Genomic DNA, 23,137 nt, shown 5'->3' with positions numbered 1-23,137 from the left:
GTGTTGCTCCCGCGCCTCGCTCAGCCAGTGAGCGGGAACCGGTCTGTATGTGGGATCCGAACCCTCAGGCGGGAGCGCCGCCGCGCTTCCCAAGCGGCGCACTATCCAGTGCGCCACCGGGCCAGCCCTTATTTCATGCCATCTTGAAGTGGTATTGCTAGATCATATGGTGTTTGTTCAGGCAGCTATAATGAAATATCATAAACTGGGTGGCTTATAAACAACAGAAATTTACTTCTCATAGTTCTGGAGGCTGGAAGTTTAAGATCACGTCATTGGCAGATTTGGTCTTTGATGACAGCTCATTTCCTGGTTTATAATGACATCTAGCTGTGTTCTCACATGGTAGAAGGGGCTAGCTAACTCTCTGGGGCCTCTTTTACAAGCACCCTAATCCTGTTCATGAGAGCTTCACCCTCATGACTTAATCACCTCTAAAAGACCCCCATCTCCTAATACTATCACCTTGGGGGTTAGGATTTTAGGATATGAGTTTGGGGGAACACAAACATTCAGACCACAACATATGATGATGCTGTGTTCAACCTTTTGAAGAAATGCCAGACTGTTTTCCAAACTCACTGCATCATTTTATATTTCTACCAGCAATGTACAAGGGTTCTCATTTCTCCACTTTCTTATATACTTATATGTTTTTTTTTTATTATAGCCTCCCTAGTATGTGTGAAAAGCTATCACATTGTAGTATTAATTTGTACTTCCCTAATGACTGATGATATTGAGCATGTTTTTATGTCTTCATTGGCCATTTGTATATCTTCTTTGCAAAAATGTCTATTCTGATCCTTTGCCCATTTTTATTTTTATTTTTATTTTTATTTTTGTCTTTTTTCCGTGTCCGGCAACGGATCGCAACCCTCAGTGTCGTCCCCGTACCGGACCGGGACCGGCAACGGGATCGCAACCCTCGGTGTTGCTCCCGCGCCTCGCTCAGCCAGTGAGCGGGAACCGGTCTGTATGTGGGATCCGAACCCTCGGCGGGAGCGCCGCCGCGCTTCCCAAGCGGCGCACTATCGCAGTGCGCCACCGGGCCGGCCCCTTTGCCCATTTTTAAATTGGGTTATTTGTTTTTTATTTCTCAGTTGTAATAGTTCTTATATTTTTCTAGATACAGTTCCTTGTCAGATATATGATTTATAGATATTTTCTCTCATTCTGTGAGTTGTCTTTTCACTATCTTGATGATATCCTTTGCAGAACAAACTTTTGTTAAAAACTCTCATTGATGAATTCCAATGTGTCTTTTTTCTTTTGTTGCTTGTACATTTTTATGTCATATCGAAGAAAGGTTTGCCTAACCCAGGGTCACAAAGATTATTTCCATTTTTTTCCAATACTTTCATAGCTTTAGCTCTTAGGTTTAGTTCTGTGATTCATTTGGAGGCAACTTTTGTATATGGTATAAGGAAAAGGTTCAAACTGCATTATTTTACATGTAGATCATTCTTTCCCCATTGAATTGACTTGGCACCCTTGTGGAAAACCAGTTGAATATAAATGTGAGAGTTTATTTCTGGACTTCCAATTCTTTTTCATTGATCTACATTTTTATCCTTATGCCAATTCCATACTGTCTTGATTACTTTAGCTTTGTAGTAAGTTTTAGAATTGGGAAGTGTGAGTTCTCCAACTTTCTTTTTCAAGATTAGTTTGGCTACTTTTGTTTCCTTAAATTTCCATATGAATTTTAGGATCAGTTTGTCAATTCTGCAAAAAAGGCAGCTGGGATTGTGCTAAGGGATTAAGTTGAATCTGCAAATCAATTTGAGGAGTATTGTCACCTTAATAATACAGTCATCCCAAGGTTTCTGAGGGTGATTGGTTCCAGGAACCTCTCCTGCAACAATACCAAAATTCATGGATGTTCAAGTTCCTGATATAAGATGGCTTAGGATTTGCATATAACCTATGCACATCCTCCCTTATACTTTAAATCATCTCTAGATCACTTGTGATACCTAATTCAATGTAAATGCTATGTAAATAGTTGTTACACTATATTTTTTATTGTTTTATTTTTATTTCAAATATTTTCAATCTGCAGTTAGTTGAATCTGCCAACTATATTAAGTCTACCCACCCACATGATGGGAACGTGCACTTTTTTCCATTTATTTAGGTCATCTTTAATTTCTTGTAACAATGTTTTGTAGTTTTTCAGAGCACAAGTTTCATACTTCTTTTTTTTCATATGCCTGTTCTTGAGCCAATCACTGTGGCCAGGGGGATGAAACGCTCTCATAGCTGGACCTGGCTCATATTCCTGCCCCTGCAACTGGAGTGAGGTAGCCTTTTCCCAATTACATGAACTGAAAATGGGAAATGAGAGATCTTTGAAAGGCTTATTATATTCCTCCTGACAGAGGCATGGAGGGGATGGATGCTGGTCAGGCAAAAGGTAGAAGGAAGCAGCAAGGTTATCTATTATAAATGCTTACAACCGAAGCTTTATTAAAAGTGTCTAAAGTGATATGGAGGCTGTAGAGTCAGGATTGAGGAGGCTATTGTCCATTTGATTACCCCAAGAGAAAGAAATCACTGAGCTCTCTAGCATCTTATCCAGAGGTGATTTCTTGGAACGTTATGTTCAGCAATGGCAGCACATCAAGGGCCTAAGAAGGGCAGGTTTAAGAACATGGACTCTGGTAAGCAAATGGTGGAGAAGGAAACTAACATGGGGAGGTGGGATCTCCCTGCCTCCCCAGCTAAGAAAGCGTCCCTCCCAACCAACCCACCGAATCCCCTGAAACCTTCTCATCCTTCCAGTGTCTTTGCTTGAAGCTTTTTCTTAGTGCAGGCTGTATCTCACTACCTTCTAACCATCACTCAGTTTTGCATTCGTTTATCTGACAGAGCTATGAAAGCTGAGCAAAGACCGTGGCTTGTGTGTTTATCTGTTGGTGGGGATAATTACCGTACCAGACCACAGGATACTATGAGAATTAAGTGGCCTGACAAAGATGATGGTTATAGCTAACACAGATTAAGTACCTACTTGTGCCAAGCACCTTAACTATCATTGTTCCTCTTTCAGAAATGATAAGACCGAAATGCCTTTCCAAGGCCGTAGACCTAGTAACTAGTGGAGCCAGAACTAAAACACAGGTGGCCTCACTCCCCAGCCTGGGCTCTTCCCTACCACATCAAAGCCTTTAGCACTGTGCCTGGCACTGAGCAAGCCCTCAATATACATGAACTGTTTGAGGTCAGAGAAGGGGAATATTTACTGCTGTCCAGAGTTGCTGATATCTGTGTGCCAGCCCTGTTGTCCCAGCTCTGGACAATAGTGACTAGTGCAGAATGGAGTCCCCTCATTCCATTTTTCAATCTGATCAGTTGGGATAGAGCTAGCTGCTGTCACAAATTTAAACCCCAGACCCTGTTTGTTTCTTGTTGATGTTATCATCCCAATGTTGGTGGCCAGCAAGTGGCTTATGCTTAGGTCCAAGATCTTTTCATCCTTAGCTTTCACCATGCTCTAGGGCAGGGGCCAACAGCAAACTTTTTTTGTAAAGGTCCAGAGTAAATATTTTTAGCTTTGCAGGCAGGCCACATGGTTTCAGTTGCAACTACTGAATTTTGTAGCACAAAAGCAGCTACAGACAACTCAGGAATGAATGGGGGTGGTCGTGTTCCAGTAAAATTTTATCTACAAAAACAGGAGACAGGTGGAATTTGGCCCATGAGTCTTGCTTTGCTAACCCCTGGGGCCTTGGAATACTCTTCACCTGTGGGTAGGGAGGGAGGGAAAGAGTGTGGAGAAGGCTCATCTGCCAGAAGTGAAACATCACTTACATTCGATTGGCAAGAACTGGTCCCTCGGTTGCTCCTAGATGCAAGAGGGCTGAGACATGTGGCTTCTGACCACTGCTCTCCAGCAATGAGCTGCCCCCTGGTGGGGGAGCATGCATTTGGCATCAGCCAGGTGGTGTCTCTGCCACATGCCCTGGAGGCAGCTCCCATACTGCAGTGAGCACCCTGAGAATATTCCAGCACCCAGATCTGAGATGCGATTTGCCTTTTTCATTAAGTAGATGGGATTCTTATAAGTTTATTGGTATCATACCCTCTTGCTTCCTAGAAATAAAAGTTCTTTTCATAGAATGGCTCCTTGGCCATTGGCCAACTCAGCAACCTAGGTATGTTTAGTGTGATCTCATGGAAGGAATTCCAGGATGGGGATTGGGAGAAGCAACCATACTGGGCTTCTGATTCCTCTTCTGTAACACTGGGAGTAAGGACCCCCCCTTTTTAAAAATTTTAACTTACACATTTTAATTGTATATAGTTATGGAGTACAATCTGCTATTTTGATACATATATATGTTGTATAGTAATTGAGTCAGAGGAGTTAATATGTCAGTCATCTCATGCATTTATTATTTCTTTGTGGCAAAAACATTCAAAACCCTCTCCTCTAGCTGTTATGTAATATATAGAACTTAACCACAGTCACCCTACTACTGTGCAGTAGAATATCAGAACATATTCTCCTATCTAATTGTAATTGTAATTTTGTACCCGTTGGCTGGCTTCTCTCTGTTTTCTCTTTCCCCTTCCCTTCCCCAGTCTCTGATAACCACTGTTCTACTCTCTGCCTCTATAATATCAACTTTTCTTTTCAGATTCCACATATGAGTGAGATCGTATGGTATGTCTTTCTGTGCCTGGCTTACATCACTTAGCATAATGACCAAAAAATATTTTTGGCAGCATAATGACCTTGGTGTTATAAAAATACCATGCTCCAACCAACTGAGCTAACCAGCCAGCCACCATCCCCAACGCTTTAAACAGATGAAAGGGGAGCTGCTTTGTTGCTGAATTAGAGCCTCCCCTCATCTCCCAGATTCATTGCCCACCGAAGACACTTCTGGGGAACCCTGCAGAACCTCTGTTGAAAACCCTTGAACTCCATGAGTTCAGAAGTCCCTTTTGGCTCTCAGGGACTCTGAGGTCTGGGGGCCTGGATTCAATTTCGTGGCTACCAAGCAGGTCCATGTTTCAGTGGCCCCATCTGTACAATGGAGTTTACCATCCCTGTTCTCCTCTCCTCTGCAGGTCATTCAAGGCTAAAAGGGAGACGGGCAGAGCACATTTTGAAAGAGCTCTGAGAAAAGCAGGAGGGCAGGGAAGTAGTTCCACCCAGGTCTTTGCACCAGGCCCTGCAGAGAGAGGTCAGAGTGCCATGCCAGCCTTGAGCTGCCCCCACCTGCAACGTGGTTCAGTCACCCCAACCTCACTGAAGAGGTTACTGAGAAATGGAGCAGAGCATGTAGATACCTTCTGAGCACCAACTTTCTGTCCTGTCGCCTTATTCACCACCATGTCCCAGCTCCTAGCACAGTGCCCAGCACATCAAACTGGCTAACTAAATGGATGACAACAGCTCCCACTTTTATTTTATAGATAAAGAAGCTAAGGCCCTGAGTTGGACACCTCTCAACTATAGCTAGAATGGTTCCTTACTTGGCTCTGATTTTATTTTTACTTTCCTTCTTATGGGAAAACTCCAGAGACCTTGTCCTGAGTAAATAACATTTCCAAGCAGAACTTTAAAATAATCCTTTTATCCTCCTTACTTGATTTTCTCCTTTTGGTATGTATTAAACTCAAATGTCCTAAAAGGTAGGGCCTTTGTCCTCTACCTCTTTCATCTATCCAGTACCCAGCATGGCACCAGGCACATGGTAGAGGCTCATCAGAGCTTTTTAGTTGAATGGAATATTTGTAAACTTCTCCTGCATAAGCAAAGGGACAATGTGGGGCAGCAGAGTAGCTGTGCTTGGAAGTTGCGTGGATTTGGGTTCAAATTCTAGCTCTAACACTAGTCAACATGACCATGGACTAGTGAATTCATCTGTCTGAGTCTCAGTGTTCTTATCTGTAAAATGGAGATAGCATCACCTCCTGGAGAAGAGTGATTTTGAAGATTTAGTAGAGTGCCATATTTTCCATGTCTAGCCGTGATGGGTGTGGTGTATGTTCAGTCTATAGCAGTTAAAACCACAGGTGGAAGTCCAGAGAAATGGCAACATAGTATATGCCCAATCCTGCCTTGGACTGCAAGCTGGGCTCCAGCCCTTCCCAGGATGTCTGGATTGTTTCTGTAGATATGTGCTTGGCCTTCAGAAGCATGTAACTTTCGCATCTCTCAGTGGCACTGCTTGATGAACTATAACAGTGAGGTGGAACCAATCTTGCAGAGCTCTGTTTTTGATAATCTATCGATTTTTTTCTTTTGCTTCTGGTTAGCCTGCAGATATCTTCTGTTTAGTCTGCACCTGAAATGCAAGCATTTGAATTAGCTACCAACTGATTTGAGAATGGAGAGATTTCACCTAACAATCCAGCTTTGCAGCTTCCCTTAAAAAGCGGGAAGAGCTGGCACTGCGGGCTCCCCTTTCTTGTGGCAATGCTGGAGCATTCTGTTTTGCCAGCCTTCCCGTCACTCTCTGTGCCTTTCAGTTGACATCTTTGCCTGTGTGATGTCTGGAGGTACAGGAGCATGCCACTCCTGGCCATCAGTGTGGGATTGGCTTTGGGGTGTTTGCTTCACTCCTGGCCTCTCTCCTCTCCACATGCTCCAGGGCGGGGTGCTGATGCCTCGCCACCTTCTCTTTCTTGGCTGGCTGTGAAGTCCGCCTCTTCCTCCCCAGCCATGTCCAACCCTGGAGGAGCCTCCTCAGGGACATGATGGCTAAGCAGAATGGAAGGAACATGGACCCCAGAGTCCGTTCCAGTCCTGGCTCCGTGTTCCTTAGCTGTGTGATCCTGGCTACAATACTTAACTTCTTTGAGCCTCATCTATGAAGTGTTGTTAGGGTGAGAGAATATTCACAGGGGCCTCCTCTCAGTTCCTGGCTTTCAGCACACATTGGCTGGTGTGAATGTTTTATCTTCAGCCTGAGGCAACAGCAGTGAGAATTTACACTGATGATCGTAGAGGCTGCAATTAAGATGGTTACAGATGGTCCCACATAATGCCACTACCGCTGCTATTAAACCTCAGAGATTCTTTAAACCAGACCCCTTATGACCATCACACTCTCAGCAGACTGTAAAATGATTCGGGCATTGTTAGGGACCTTGCTTGTCGAGAATGAGGGAATGACAGCATGTTGCCATCTGCCAGCCACTGGTCCGGGGCTGCACAGCCAAAACAATTGCTTAGAGGGCTGGAGAGGGGAGGGCACCGGGCTGCGGAACCCCCAGGGAAGGCTGGAACATAAAATAACAGAGAGCAATATGAATTACTGCTTGCAGTTCTGCAGCTCAGCCTCAGCCTCTGCAATTGTTGGGTGTGGGAGCTTTTTCAGGGTAGAACATATCTGAACCCAAGTGCCTGCTTGGGTCTTTGGGTCCCACAGAGGGAGAGCCTGGCAGTAAACAGGTGTGCACAGGAAAATAATATATCTCTCATTTTTGTTTTCCTCAATGGACATCAGCTGCAAATTAGGGAGTTAATGCTGTCCTCAGCTCCTGACACGCTGTCCTCATGGGTCACTCTAGAGCCTGTGTTTGTTATTTGTCCCCCACCAGCTTCCCGTTCCTCTCCCTACCACAAGCATCTGGTCCAAGGGGTTTGGCACCTCTCTGTCAACTTGTACATTGCCTTCTAGAATATGTTGCCTTGCTGTGTGTGTATTTTTAATTTACTTACATGGCATTGTGCTGTAGTCCTCACTATTTTACTCTGTTCGCTCAGCATCATGGTTACGTTCCAGCCACGTGGCTATGTGCATCGCTTCTGTGACTGCTCCTTATATTTCTGGGTGTGCATCCACTGCATTTCACTTATCCTTTCCCCCAGAGGTGCCACCAGGTGACTTCTGAGTCCCCAGCACTCTAAAACAACACTGCAATAAATCTCCTTTTGTATGACCATTATGGTTCAGTATGAGAACTTCTCCGGGTTGGATGTTCTGAGTGGCATTACTGGGTCATGTAGTCTGTATTTAATTTGACCAAATACAGCTTGATTGCTCAAAAATATGGCAGTTTTAAAGGCTTATTGAACCTGCATTGTGCTTGCTTCTAAAAAGGAAATTCATGGTGTATTGAGCGTCTGCTATTTGCTGGGAACAGCCCCAGCTTTTGCTTTACAAGCATTGTGTCATTTGATCACACAGTGATCCTCTGAGACATTGTTCCCATCTCCCTTGCACAGGTGAAGAAACTGAGTTCCAGAGAGGTGGCGTGACTTGCTCAGTGTTTTCACCTGCTAGCTTTGGCTGCCCTGGATTTCTGGAAAGGGTTCTGAGTTGAGCAGCAGCTGATGAGATCAGAGGTCTTCAATTGATGGCTTTGTATGGCCAGAACTTTTGTTTTGATTGACCCACATGGTCTTCAAATTTTTTAAAATTAATTTTCAATGTTTTAAAATCTGAAGTTTTACCTAAAAATCTCCACGATCTGGCAGTAGTGGCCCCACTTCCCCTCAAGGCATCGCTTGCTGGGAATAAAGTAGTGGCTGTCCCTCCTAGCTGGCCCTGTCCACATGGGCCCCCTTCAGTGGCCTCTGTTACCACTGGCCCCTGCTGCCACTGGAATTTGCAAATCCTGAAAGAGATGTATTTATACATGGGCTTTGTCTTTATTTCCCTCTGAGTTATTCCCATTAAATGCACAAACCAGCCTTTTCCCCTTCTCTCCCTGTCCTCCTGCCCAAGCTGTTCAGCCTGTAGCTTCCCTTGGCTGCAAAGTCAATAACAGAGAAATAGGTTTTAGCTGCAAGAGATCTTGCTGCTTTCCTGCCATGGGGGTCATTTGTTGTGTCCCGCCAAGGGCCTAGCCTGTGCCAGGCACCCTGGAGGGTCAGAGAGACATGGCCGGCTGGCTCCTGCCTGTGGGGAGACAGGCCGTCATATCCAACCCATCTTGAGCAAGAGAGGCTGCTGTGAAGCCTCTAAATCCACCCTCCCACTGGGAGTTCTGTTGATATAAAGGCAAGAATTCATTCAACCACACACATTTATCACTGTGCCAAGGGAAAAGTTTTTAGAACTATGGTATTTGGTTCACCCTGTGCGAGCTGCAGGGCTAGTTTGTTTTTTATTTCTGTTTTTAGCAAAGCCGTAGGTCTCCTGTGGTTGTGAATACATTGATCCTCAGAGGCAGGACAGCATTGTGGTTATAAGCCCGGGTGCTGAACTCAGACAGGCAGGTCTTCGAGTCTCAGCTGGGTCACCTTGAAGAAGGCACTTAATCTCGTGGAGCCTCAGTTTCTTCATCTGCGAAATAGGGATATTAGCATCTACTTCAAAAAGCTGTTGTAGGGGTTTTTTGAGATAATGTAGGTAGTAAATGCTTCATATAGTGCTTGACACGTAGTAAGCTCACAATAAAAGGTATTTTTATTATTGTTATTATCATAAGCGTGTGGGAGGAGAGTGTAAAGTTACCTTCACCTCCATGTGGGTCTTCTGTTCCTTTTCTGTAATAGAGATGTGCTTTCTTTTCTGTGTTTGCAGTTAAGGTTTGTCGTGGGTAGGTCTTCACTCTAGGATTTATTTTCCGTTGCAACATTTAGCACAATTCAGTGATGCTATGTGAGTGCTATTTCATAGTCTCCAAGGTCTTTCATGTGCATTCTTTTCTTGAGCTGCCCAGCCCCAAGGGCTATAATCTGTCATCACCCCATCTTAGAGTAGGTTCTGGGAAGTGATGGAGCTGGGCTGGAAGCCTTGGGCTTTCCCACAGCTTCATATGGGACTGAGAGGAAAGAGGAGGGAAGAGCAGGCTTGGGTTTGATGCAGGTGCTAAGCCCCATGGCCTTTTCTGTGGAGGAAGCCTGGAGAAGAATTTTGGGTCTGTGATGTCCTCTTGTGTCTGCCCTTTTGGGCAACATTTCACTCAGAGGACATCAGAACCCAGCCTTGGGGCTGCCAACAGTTATAAATCTGCATGTGTGTTTTATGGAAAGTCATACTTCAGGATACAATGGGGGAGGCAGTTGGGTCTTCAGTGGCCCCCTTGCCCTTTTCTTGGGGGCATTAGCATGTGCTGCTGATGGAGTCAGGTTACCTGGGTTCGAATCCCAACTCTGTGAGTACGAGATCCTTGAGTTTGGGTGAGTTTCTTCATCTCACTGCACCTCTGATTCCTCAAATCCACCTTTTAAAGTTGTGTTGAGGATCAAACGAGATAATAGGTACAGAGAGAGGACTTAAAACAGAGTGTCTTATTGTAAACCCTCAAATATTGGCTATCATTCTGCTGTTCTTCATGCATCTCTGTTGTGAGGATGTTTTCAGTTTCATGAGACTTTTTGTTACCCATTAGAAAGTCAGGGATCATGATTTTCTTTGCCTTCCACTCACACAATGTTCTATACAAAATAGGGGGCAGCAATTTAGAGTAGTGAAAAACAAGGATGGGGATTGGGTCAGAAAGTCCAGAATCTGAATTCTAGCCCTTCTGCTTTCTGTATGGCCTTGGAAAAGGTTAAAAGCCTCTTAGCTCCTTAGTCCCCACTCGCTGTGCAATGGGAATGAGATGGCCGTGGGTGCTCAGTTGTTTAGTGGATTATGTGAAATCCCAACTATGAATGTGCTCAGTTCACTGCCTTTAGGAATGTTGATTTTGTTTCTCCTCTACATAACTATTATTGAAAATATTACCAGGTGATTAGGAGCAAGAGCTCTGGTGTCAGGCAAGCTGGGCCCCAATCCCAGCATGACTGCTTTCCAGTTGTTGACTTCGGATGTGGTGCATGACCTATCAGTTTCCCCATCTGTGAAAAGAGATAGTAATAATCGTGCCACCTTACCAGGACCCATGAGGGCCAAGCTCAGGCCTGAGCTTTGCACAAACTCCACAAATCAGCCACTGTCATGACTGTGGTTTGTTTCCTCAGTCCTCTCCCTCAGCCTTTCAGTTCTTCCCATTCACAAGCTAACAGCAATAGTTTTTGACTTCACAGTAGAAGTGGGGGCAAGGATGGGGAAAAGATAAAAGGGGAAAAATATCAACTACCTTAACATTGTCAAAGGAACTCCTGGGAGAATGGGCGTGGCTCCTGGACCCAAATAATGAAAAAGGCAGATCTAAGGTTGAATGCGGTAATGGAATGATGGACGAGTTTGTGCTTTTTCATCTCTGGAGGAGTTTCCTGCTGCTGAGGTCAGAATTATTGGAAATCCTGCAGTAGTTCAGGTTTCTTCAGGTCTTTGTCATATTGCTCTTGTGTGATATCAGGCCATTGTGCATTTTTCCTTAACAAACTAGCTAAGTTGCATCCATTTTGGGGCTGGATTTATGTTGTCAGTTGTGATGTAGAGAATACCTTTAACTGACAATAGTGTGGGATTAGAATACTCAGGGGATTCTCTCTTTTTTCTTTAATTTTCTTGAAACCTTGAATGAAAGAAGGGATTATGGCCTAAGTCAGGGATCCTAAGGTGTCTGCCTAGGAAGGAAGCTGAGACTTCATTTGACCCGCCCACTCCTTTTACAAGTGAGGAAACTGAGGCTCCGAGGGGACCCAAGGACATGCATGGAGCAGGGGGAGGCAGTGCGTGACCAGGTCTCCCATTTCCCAACCTGGGACACCACACAGGTAGCCATAGACTGCTGAGTAAGAAAAGGAGCCAAGATATATTTTCATTTGAAGGTGTTTGAAATGAAGGAATTAGTCTCTTCTGGTTTCAACTCATGACTGGAGACATCTCCATATGGGTTTTTCATGCCTGTTAGCTTGTAGGGTTTGCCACATTTCTCCCTCTCGAGCTCATACCAACCACATCCATGGAAGAGAGGATGGGTGGGGCTGGGGGTGGGCCTGGGAAGAGTCTCCTCCAAGAACCAACCAGGTCTGCAAAACACATCCATAGGAAGATGCCAGCTGCAGAAAAGGCAGACCAGAGCTTAAGCAAAGGAAAACTCAGAAACCCTAAGATCTTAGGGCCAGGGGTTACCTCTAAGACAAGTATGAAGTGGGTAACATTTGCATCTGGCAGTGTCCCAGCTCCCTCAGCCCTTGCTTTCCACTGCTTGACTGTGTGATAGGCCATTAGTGCCTTCAGGGCAAGAGCCAGGCATTTCTCATCTCTGCTAACAGGGCTTGGCACAGAGGGGGTGTCAAATAAATGTTTGCTTAGGTGAATAACTAAGTAACATCCTATGGACTCCATAAATGTTCAGGGAGGGTGTGAGGTTAGGGACACTGACCTCCCCAGGGATGGCCTGTTTATCTTCCCAGTCAATCACCAAAATACTTGCTTGGTAAATGGTGGTGGAGTAGAGTTGCTGGGGTGAAATAATTAACAGGACTGATTCCCTTGTCCCTTCAGGAGGGACGGTGACTCTGGTCCCTGAGTTAGTAGATGTCTTTGGAGGTTTATGGAAGGAAGGTCTCTCCAAGGATGCCTTAGAGACACATCCCACTCTGCCCTGCCCTACCCTAGCAAAACCACTCCAAATAAAGCCCTCATCCTCCCCTTTTCCATCCATCCCTGATGCATTCCAGCTGGTGATCACCTAGGAAACACGCTTGTTAAGCCAGTTAAAGGAGTTGCTGAATCTCTTGGCCAGGTCGCTTGTGCAGCTGCTTGGCCCAGATGTGAATATCAGGACCCTTTTGTCATGAACATTTGGAGCTCATTCCCAGTGTAAAGATTAGGACAGTTTCCTTTTAAGTTTGCAGTTTTATTATTTCCCCCGAGTTAATCAGCTGAGGCTCCTTGACGCAGCTTTGCTAAAAACACCCAATCAGAAGCTTATCAAAGGGGCTCGGTGATGTTTGAGAAGCTAAGAGGGTCCATCATGCCCACTATTCATTGCTTTCAGATGTCTCCCTGGAGAGTGTTTAAAGTGGCAATAACAGGAATTTCTCTTCTCAGTTTTCCAATTAGTAACTGCATAATGCCCTCCCTAGAAACAGCTGCTGAGGCCTCGGTGCTGTGAGCCCAGGCATTACACTTGTAATAAAGTGGAGTTCATGAGTTCACATGTATTTGCAGTGAAATACGGCTCATTCCCTGTGTCCCAGGATGGTGGAATTGGGCCTGCAGTTTAGATTAGCCGCAGCCACACCTCCCAGCTGGCTAACAGCACTTGAAAGAGAAAAGGCAGATTTCCAGTACTCCAGGGAGAGTGGCTTTTTAAAACTGAAGCATCAGAATTTATTTCATCCTCTTAGAAGCGATAACTGATTGTCGCTCTCTTGCTTAAAACACCTGTCACCCCTAGGGTAGAGCCTAGACCCTCCAGTGTGGCCTCCACATCTGCTCCAGCTGTTCCCTTCCAGCCCCCCTCTCTGTGTCCTGTTCCTGAATCCTTTGGATGCCCCCAAACTATGGTCTTTGGCATCTCCAGCCTCTTCTTTGCCCTGGAACACCTTTCTCTCTTCCTGTCTTAGAGCAGAGTGGCTAAGAGCACAGACTCAGGAATCAGGCTTCCTGGGGCCGATTCCTATCTCCACCCCTACCCCTAAGTAGTTGTGTGTCTGGCCACCTGGTACTTCACTGAGTCTCAGCTTCCTTCCTCTGAAATGGGGACACTAAAAAGCCTATGTCTCACTGAGCTGCTGAGAGTTAAGAATGATGTGTAATGCAGGGTGCATGCCTAGCCCAGTGCCTGGCGGAGGAAATGCTTGGTGAGTGTCAGTAGTAATGGTAACTGTTGCTGCTGCTGCTATTACCACTACTATTACATTAATTATTATCTTCCATAGTCCTCTGGGAAGGCTCCCTGACCCTCATTCATGATTAGGCGCCCCCTACCCACCCAAGCACACCCACAGCAGACCCTGTGTATACACTAGTCAAGTGTATACCATGGCGTCATTGCACTGTTTTGTAACGATCTATTTGTGTGTCTTTTCCAGCTGATGTAGACAGGATCCAGGTCTTATTTATCCTTTTATTCTCAATGCCTTGCTCACAGTAGGCCCCCCAAAGAATGTCTGTTGAATGAATGAAGAAACTAAATGACTAGATAGTTGAATGAACAAAGGAATGATTCTAACCCATGAGCAAGTCCTGCCTGGCTTGTTAGCTTGGAAATAGTCCTCAAATCCAGCTGCTTCTCTTCACCTCCCCGGCCACCAGCCTGGTCAGGCCATGTCACCAGCATCTCCTCCCTGGATGCCCGCCGTGGTCCCCTGACTGGTCTCCCTGCTTCCAGTGTTACCTTCCCCTTGTTCTTCATGTCTCACCTTTGAAGCTACCTCCTGCCAGGCACCTTCCTTTCCTAACCACCCCGGTTGAGTCCATCTGCACCCTAGCACTTCTCATTATGTATTTGTGTCCCTGCTAATGTCTCTTACTAGATTGTCCCACTAGATCTAAACTCCTGAGGGCAGGGGCACCTCCATTTACAAGTGGACATTCCTTCATGGCACAGTGCCTTGGATGCAGGCAGGCACACAACAGATCATCACCGAGGGAACCATGTGGGAGTCAGCATGGTTAACACAAGCGCCTGAAACCAGCACGTGGCAGGAAATCTGTAATTTGATGGCTTGCAACAACGAGTTAATTTCTCATTCATGTCACAGTCCACAGCAGATCGAGTGGCCCTGCTCTCTTCATTTGGCTCTGCCATCTTCATGTGTGGCCTCCACACTCCCAGAGGAAGGGGAAGACAGAGGGAAGGGGAAGGGAGGATTGCAGGGGACTTTGTGGCTAGGCCTGGACATGGCTTGCCTCACTTCATCCCCTGACATTGACCAAAACCCAACCTGTGGCTCCATCTAATTGCAAGGCATGCTGGGACACCCTATCCTCCCTCGTCCCAGAAAGAAGAAATGGGGTTGGTGAGCCAGTCCTGCCAAAATGGGCACAGGATAGAACCTCATAGCCAGAAGACCTTAATGCTGGGGTCTTTGGGAGCCTAGTCAAGGTTCCAGAATTCTCTAGCCAATGACAAGCTGTGAGATCAGCAGACTCCAGAGCAGCCATCTCTCACCCGGGGCTGAGCTGCTCACTGTTCCTGATGGACTGGACCTATTTCTTTGTCAAATACCTTGATGGTCTTAGCTAAAAACAGAAAGGAACTCTGGAAAGGCAGTCACCTCTGTCCAACCTGCAGCTTACGTGAAGCACAGCTCCCGGGGAAGGTCTCGTTGGAGAGTGGAACGTGCATCGAGAATGGGCACTTGTCAGGAACAGCCCAGGAAAGAAAGTATTGGAAAAGTGTGGGGAGTGGGGGCCATCCCTTGTTGTTGTGTTCACAACATTCTGTCATTTTTAAAATAGCTGTTCTTCCTTTGGTGGTATCTTTATCTTCTTGAATCTCAAAATAAAAGTAACCTTTTCTGCAAGGGAAAAAATACTTTCATTAAAATAGTCCTGAGTGTTCTTTTTTAAAGCAAGACCTAATTCCCAGTGCTCTCTATTAATAGTTCTAGACCATAATTGACAACAGCATTACGATAGGGATAGCAGGGCCATGGGTGGTGAGGACTCATTAAGCGGCCACCAGAGGAGTCTGGCAGATTCCACACGTTGGGCTTTCATCCAGTCCCATCTCTTCTAATCTGCATTTTGGCTGAGGCCACAGGAGCCCAACCTGAAAACTCACAAATACCTCCTGCCCTTTCAAGAGCAGAACCGTACCTAGGGGGGCAGGCCCCTGCATGGACACAGATCTCCTCTAGGGAGCCCCATGTGACAAATGGGGTCTCTGAAAGATGGCTCCTGGTCCTTGTTCACTTATCCCCTGGTCTTCTGCTCTCTGGCTCCCTGCCCAAAGGCATTTGAAACCAGAGAGCTCAGCTTCATTTCCTCCATTCCACTTCCCGTCAGGGGTCTTTGTTATCTCTTGTGTGGACTTTGGCGGTAGCCTCCAGACTGTTCTCCCCTGCAGCCTGCCTGGCCTCCCTTAAGTCCATCTTCCACATTTATTTGTTCTTTCAACAAATGTTTTCAACAAACGTTTAGCCGCTTCTACTTTCCAGGTGCTGTGTCAGGCTCCAGAGATGCAGGGACAAGCCAGACAGATCAGGTCTCTGCCTCTGTGGGACTTACAGTCTAAGAAAGGGAGGTGAGGAAGCAAGAGGTGCACAGTGAAGGAGGGAGGACATCCCAGGAAGCGGGAGGTGCCGGGAAGAAAGGAGAGTGGGAGCTGGGCTGAGAGGGCCTGGACCACCTTAGCTGGCATGTCCAGGGAGGTCTCTCCAAGGTGGCACATATGGCAGCACAGGAGCAGAACCCTAAGTGGCAAGGCAATCCAGGCCAAGGGAGCAGCCCAGCAAAGTCTGAAGGCATCAGGAGACTGTGCAGAACACGAGAAGAATGGGGTGCCAAAACTTTCGTTTATTTATTTATTAATATATATATTTTTACATTCTATGATGTTGTGGAGCAGTTAGGGGAGCGGCGAAGAGGGGAAGGGGGAAGAAAATAGGGTGGGGGGGAGGGAGGGGGGGTTGAGGCCTATGGCACCCCCCTCATTCCTGCAGAGGAGATAGGGGGCTTCCAGTGGTGTATTGGTCATTGCTGGGCTGGGTGCAGATGTCAGGGGGTTGTGGCTGAAGCCTGCACTCCCCCCACCACCCTGCCTTGGGAGCCTGGGGCACTTCTTGTGGTGGTTTGGTGGTGGTTGCTGGGCTGGTTGTGGGTGTTGTAGAGACATGGCTGAGGCACTAGGGGGCAGAAATTTTGATGGTATTAGGGGTGGGTGTTAGGGCTGGGGGTGGAGGACGAGGGTTGTTTGTGGAGAGGGTGAGGTAAAGCGAGGTTGGCCAGCATGCTATGGTCATGTTGCAAAGATCCCTGTGAGCCATACTGAGAGTTTAGATGTTTGTGTTGGGAGGTTGACAGAGTTCATGGGGAGCCATGGAAGAACTCCAAACGGGAGCGTGTCATGAGATTTTGGAAAGATCTCTCTGCCCAAGGCTGCCTACCACATGTTTTTCTGTAGCAGGCTTTCTAAATGCTTCCTGGATCACAGACCTTGGCCTCTTGCTGTGGTCTGCAAGGCTGGGTGTGCTGGGACTCCCGCTGACACTCAGTCTCAGGTCTCTTGGAGCTCCGAGCCCAGTCATGCAGCTGCCTCTGCTATTCCAGCAAGCCCCGCTGCTTCTGCCCGCAGGTTTCTTTCTGCACTAGCCGTTCCCTCCACTTGGCATGCCCTTCCCCCACCCTGAGGGCACCCACCTCAACCACCCGATGGATGTAGGCCTTTCCTCCAGGAGTCGGCTGAAGCCACTTCCCCAGGGGTTGCTGCGTCTGAGTGAAACCCTCTTTCTATCCCTTGTGCAAACTTAGACACCCTTCCCTGCCAGCTTCCCTGTGCACCTGTGGATTCCAGCGTCACGGCACTTGCCCCTTGCTTGTCCCCACCCTGTCACATACAAACTCCTTGAGGGGAGGACAGGCTTTCTTCACTTCACACAGTCAATGGCTTCTAAAGCTGGCCCGGAAGTGGAATTTCTATGAACTGAATCCTGGCTTGGGGAAGCCTGGTTGAGAGGAACCCATAGAATTTTATTCTGTCAGTTGAAGGTTGTCTTCCATAATGAGAGAGGTTATCGTTGCTGACTGGGTGGGGACCTGGGACCCTGCTCAGCTGCCTTCTCTTTTTGAGCACTTGGGCAAGTTCCTTGCCCTTTCTGAGCTTCGGTGACCAGCCTTGGATGTGTCGTGAGTCTGCAGCTCAGGGAAAGCTCTGAGCACAGACCATGAATGAAGATGTGCCAGACTGTGTCATTGCTTGTTGTGAGTAACTCAGATAATAGTTGCTCAGATGTCAAGCTGAGATTGCTGCCATGTTGCAAATGCCATGTTGCAAAGCCTAGAGCAGGGCTGGCTTGGGTTTCCAGATTTGCTTTTGAGGAATGAATACTGGACAGGATTTGGGATTCCTCCAGGTGACAACCCCTTTCTCTGCCAAGTTGCTGTTGCCTCTGGAACCCGGGTGAGAGGAGGCACTAGTCAAGCAATGCCGGGCAGATCATAGAGGGATTCTTCTGACCTCCATGTTGAGGGGCCCTCACCTTCCTTGGGCTCTGTAGCCAGCCCAGCCCGCCCGGCATGCAGCATGAGGGACCATCTCCAGTCTCTCCTTGTATTTTTTTTGAGCAGAAAAAAATCTCCACAAGTTTTTCTAGGGCTGATTAGCTCCCTTCCTGTCTTTGAAGCAGAGCCTCTCAAGCCATCCTTGAAGGTTGCTGTGCAGATTAAAAACTAGGCTTGATGACCTACATTCAGCACTAACCTGGCATATTAATCACCTTTCCCCAGAAGAACAACTAGTTGCTTAATGATGAGCTGAAACTTGGAGACCAAGGAGCAGAACCCAGCATTCAAACTGGGTGAGCGGAGCCCAGGTGGCTCCAGCTTCATCTGGAGGACCCCTGGCTCTCTTGGCGAGATGCCTTCACTGGTTCCCATGCAGCTCACCTCCCATCAGGCTGCGAGATTTTAGCCACTGGCCTGGGACTACGCTGTTGGTGACGTTGGAGTGACCTGTGGCAGTTCAAGTGCTGCTACCCCTTTGGGGGAAGGTTCCCACTGAGGCAGCTCATCAGGGGGTGGCTTTGGATGAGAAAACCTTGCTGCATCTTTGGAGTGACCCGGAGTGGCAGTGCCCTGCTGGCAGCATATGCTCCGTGGTTCTTCCTGCCACCTGGTGCTCAGAGTAGGCTTGCAGAGAAAATATAGGATGCACAGTGAAATTTGAATTTCAGATAAACAACCAATAATTTCTTAGTGTAAGTGTGTCCCAAATACTGCATGGGGAGGTTTGTTTGTGTGGGACATAGTTTTGCTGAAAAATTATTTGTTGTTTATCTGAAGTTCAAATCTCACTGGGCATTCTATATCTTCATTTGTTGAGTTTGCCAATCCTGGCTTCGGGGCACCATGTAAGGAAGAACCATGCCTGGCTTTGTGGGAGCTCCTCATCAGGGACTAGGGCATGCTTTCTAAGTGCAGTGCGTGGCCTTGTTCCACAGATTGTTGCTGATCCCTGCCTTGGGTCAGTGATATTGTTTGTATGTTCGTCCCCCCAAAATTTATGCTGAAATCTCACCCCAATGTGGCAATGTTGGGAAGGGTTTGGGTCACGGGGGTGGATCCATCATGAATAGATTAACGCCTTCCCTGAGCTCCCACAGGAATGGATTAATCTCCACGAGAGCTGGTTTTTGGTTTCTTTGGCAGCTGGCTGGTAAGGGGACCTGAACCTTGGGCCTTTGTGTTATAACACTACACTGTAAGCAACTGAGCCAACCAGCCAGCCGGGAGCTGGCTGTCAAAAGGAGCCTGGCACTTCCCTCCCTCTCTCTCTTGCATCCCCTCTCACTGCGAAACCTTGCACCTGCCTCTGGCTGCTGCCCTGCGCCTTCCCCCTTGAGTAGAAGCAGCCTGAGGCCCGTGCCAGATGCAGCTCCCCAGAGTTGTGAGCCAAATAAACCTCTTTACTTTATATAAATTACTCAGTGTTAGGTATTCTGTTGTAGCAGCACAAAAACGGGCTAATGTGGCCAGCTTTGTGTCGGCACAGGGGGAGTGGGAACAAGTGTTCCACCCAATCTACGGGACCTCCTGGGAGTTACCCAGCCCTGCCCTAGGCTGCAGTTTCCTCATTTGTCATGTGCAAGTCATCAGAGTATGTTTCTTCTCATGCTCTTGTGAGGTTGAAGTGACCCTGTTCCTCCACTGCGCCATCTCTGCTCTGCATTTATTCATCCTGCTTGGCCGTGAGTCAGGAGGAGCATCACCTTCTCAGAGAAAGCCTATCCTGGCCCCCATGCTTCCCAGGGTGTCTTTTTTCTAAGCCAGGGCCCACTGGTGCAGCTACATGCAAGCAGAACTGGCTATAGAACTTGTGGGGCCCAGGACAACATGAAAATATAGGGCCCCTTCACCCCAAATTATTAAGAATTTCAAGGTGGGACAACAGATTATCACACAGGTCCAAGTGCATGCCCCGTGGGACTATAAAGGTCACACGCTGGTGAAGCGGGTCCTGCCTACAAAGGCCAAGCAGACACAGGGTGGGGTGGGGTCGGGGGCAAGTGAGGAGGGTCTAGAGCACAGAGACCCTGAGCACTGAGTGGTGGAGACGGCCCAGACCTGGGTGCCCATGACTGTCTTTAGGGGCTGTGCTGCACAGCCCTCACCTGGAGTGGCCCTGCAGGTAGGGCCATGACACTTTCTTTCGAAAAAAGAAAGTGGAAATTGTTTATTAATGAAATCTCTTAATCAGTGGCAACCAATTCATATTTTGGAAAATTCCTCTGAAGGCAAAATTAATACCTGCCTGGAGGGTGGCATTTAGTAAGATTAATATTATACATTGACTTGTCTGAGAGGTCCTTAAAAAGTTCATGGAAAAATGGAATTAAAAGATAAAAATAAAAAATATAAACTTTATTTCTCAACATAAGCTCCATCAAGTTTAAGACACTTTTGTAAGCAATGATACCAGCCATTTAGTTCATCCCTAAAGAACTGAGGGTCCTGGGAATTTAACCATGTCAATGCAGTCTCTTTTACATTATTAACTGAAGAAAGATAGGTGCCCTTTAAAGATTTTTTAAGGTTAGGAAGCAAAACGAGAAGAAGCCAAATCAGGACTGTAGGGTGGATTTGTAATGATTTTCCTTGGAAACTCTCGCAAAATTGCCCTTGTTTGATGAAAAGAATGAGCAGGAGTATTGTTGTGGTAGAGAAGGACTCTCTAGTGAAGCTTTCCTTGGTGTTTTTCTGCTAAAGCATTGGCTAACTTTCTCCAAACATTCTCATAATAAGCAGATATTGTTGTTCTTTGGACTTCCAGAAAGTCAATAAGCAAAATGCCTTGAACATTTCAAAAAACTGTTGCCGTGACCTTTGCTATTGGCAGTCTGCTTTGCTTTGACTGGACCACTTCCACCGCCTGGTAGCCATGGCTGTGATAGTGCTTTGTCTTCAGGATTGTACTGGTAAAGCCATTTGTTTAAAATTTCCATTGATAGCTCTGCTCTTGTCTCCAGCTGATCTGAGTGCTAAGGATCAGAAAGTTTGCCCACCTGTAAGCTGAACCAATTGAAATGTCTGCTGCTAATCATCAGTCCTCCTGTCTTGTTCATGCCATCACAACATAATGAACATTAATTTTTTCCCTGCGAATGGATGTGGATGGCCTGCCACTGTGGGTTTCATCTTCAACATCATCTTGTTCCTTCTTAAAAGTAGTCATGCATTCGTAAATGGCTGATTTCTTTAGGGCATTGTCCCCATAAACTTATGGTAAAGCATCAGTGATTTCACCATTCTTCCACCCAAGCTTCACCATAAATTTGATGTTCTTACTTCAATTATAGCAGAATTTGTGTTTCTCTGATAGGGACTGTTTTCAAACTGATATCTTATCCTTCTTAGTGCCTCAAACTAGATCCTGTTCAGATATGTTATAGCAAGGTATTATGAGTTTATTTTGGTGCAAAAATTTTTTACAATCCATGCATAGTTTTTTCATAATATGCATTTTCCATGAACCTTTTGAAGATCCCCCATATGATCACTGGATTTGTGTCTCTCTCACTGGCCTGTGAACTCAAGGGCCATAGCAGTGCCAATTTGCATTCATTGTTCTATCGTGGTCCCCAGCACCATGCTTGCATATTGTAGGTGCCCAAGAAATAATAGCCACACTTGCTCCTGCATTAATTAATTAATTAATTAATTAATTAATTAATTAATTCATGGAAACATGCAGTATGCAGTTTTGGACCAGCTTTTTTTTTTTTTTTTTTTTTCCCCTTTTTGTCTTTTTTCGTGACCGGCAACGGATCGCAACCCTCAGTGTCACGCCCATACCGGACCGGGACCGGCAACGGGATCGCAACCCTCGGTGTTGCTCCCGCACCTCGCTCAGCCAGTGAGCGGCCGGTCTGTATGTGGGATCCAAACCCTCGGCAGGAGTGCCGCCGCGCTTCCCAAGTGGCACACTGTAGCAGTGTGCCACCGGGCCGGCCCTTGGACCAGCTTTTAAATGATAATAATAATAACATTGTGAGTGTCTTTCCTGTTATTAAATGTGATAATATATGTAAAGCTTTGGAGACCATTTCCACATGGAAATCACTCAGTAAATGTTAGCCCTCTGGATGGGGATGATTGATTATTGCATGTTCTGCGGGGTCATTTCCGAACAAGCAAGGAAAAGCATACCTGAACACACGTGTTTTGTCTGATTTCTCAGGATGCCAAGTTTGTTGAAGAACGAAGAAAGCAGCTTCAGAACTACCTGCGCAATGTCATGAACAAAGTCATCCAGATTGTCCCTGAGTTTGCCACCAGCCCCAAGAAAGAGACTCTCATTCAGCTGATGCCCTTCTTTGTGTAAGTACCATTCCCATGGGCACGTGCCACCCAGCCCACCAGCAAGTCTTCCTTTCTCTTTGGAAAATAGGAAGCAAAGTGGCTCTCTGTGGTGTGTTAAACCTGGTGGAAACCAGATGTGCTCCAGGAGCTGTTCAAGGTGCTGAAGTGGAGGCTTGGCCTCAGCATTTGGAGCTCCCAGAGGGCTCACAAGAGAGTAAGTCTGCAAACGAGTGCTGCTGATTGGAGGTTCACAGATAAATTCAGGGTTCTGTGGTCTTATACTTTTGTACATTTTGATCAAAGGAAAGATTCATTTTCTGTACAGTTCACAGGTGTTCCAAAACTAAAATTGTCTGTGTCAGTGTTCTCAAGCTTGGATAGTGAAACCAAGGAAAAATTCTCACTCCCACTAGCATTGACTTAAATTATTTTCATGTTAACATTATTTAAATACGAACAAAATTCAAAGTAGGTCTAAATTCCTTGCCATTTTGTCTCTCATAAAAGTAAAAAAAAAAAAAAAAAAAAGGTTTACATGTTATGTGCTTACAGAATCATTACAATTCAAAATTGTCAGCGTATAGATGGTGTTGTTTGTCTGAACCTAAATCTTTGCTCCTAATGGTGCATGGCTGGTTCTTCTGCACTTACCACGTGCCATGCCAGGATGTCTGCATGCTGACTCCATCCACCCCTTTTCTCTGGTCCCATTGCTGGGAAACATCTATTTGTGCAGCACCGTGGGGCAGGTGACTGTCACTTTGGTGTCACCACCTTATCGCTGATTAGTCCACCCTTTTTTTTTTCCTTTTTGTCTCTTTTTTTTTTTTTTTTTTTTTTTTTTTTTTTTTTTTTTT

General features: G+C 46.3%; 1 protein-coding gene across 1 annotated transcript in view; it reads left to right on the top strand.

The window, feature by feature from the left end:
• The window catches only part of LOC103595955 (sorting nexin-29-like), a 100,658-nt gene that overhangs the window by 30,258 nt on the left and 47,263 nt on the right, over nt 1-23,137 (top strand). The window contains exon 3 of the mRNA XM_008579494.1: nt 22,159-22,298. Within this exon, the coding sequence (XP_008577716.1) occupies nt 22,159-22,298 (140 nt within the window). The remainder of the gene's footprint in view (nt 1-22,158; nt 22,299-23,137) is intronic.

Source organism: Galeopterus variegatus, unplaced genomic scaffold, assembly GCF_000696425.1.
Source record: "Galeopterus variegatus unplaced genomic scaffold, G_variegatus-3.0.2 Scaffold1899, whole genome shotgun sequence".
Taxonomy (NCBI): Eukaryota; Metazoa; Chordata; class Mammalia; order Dermoptera; family Cynocephalidae; genus Galeopterus; species Galeopterus variegatus.
Note: the sequence above shows the minus strand (reverse complement) of the source record. Positions and strands in the feature narration are given on the sequence as shown.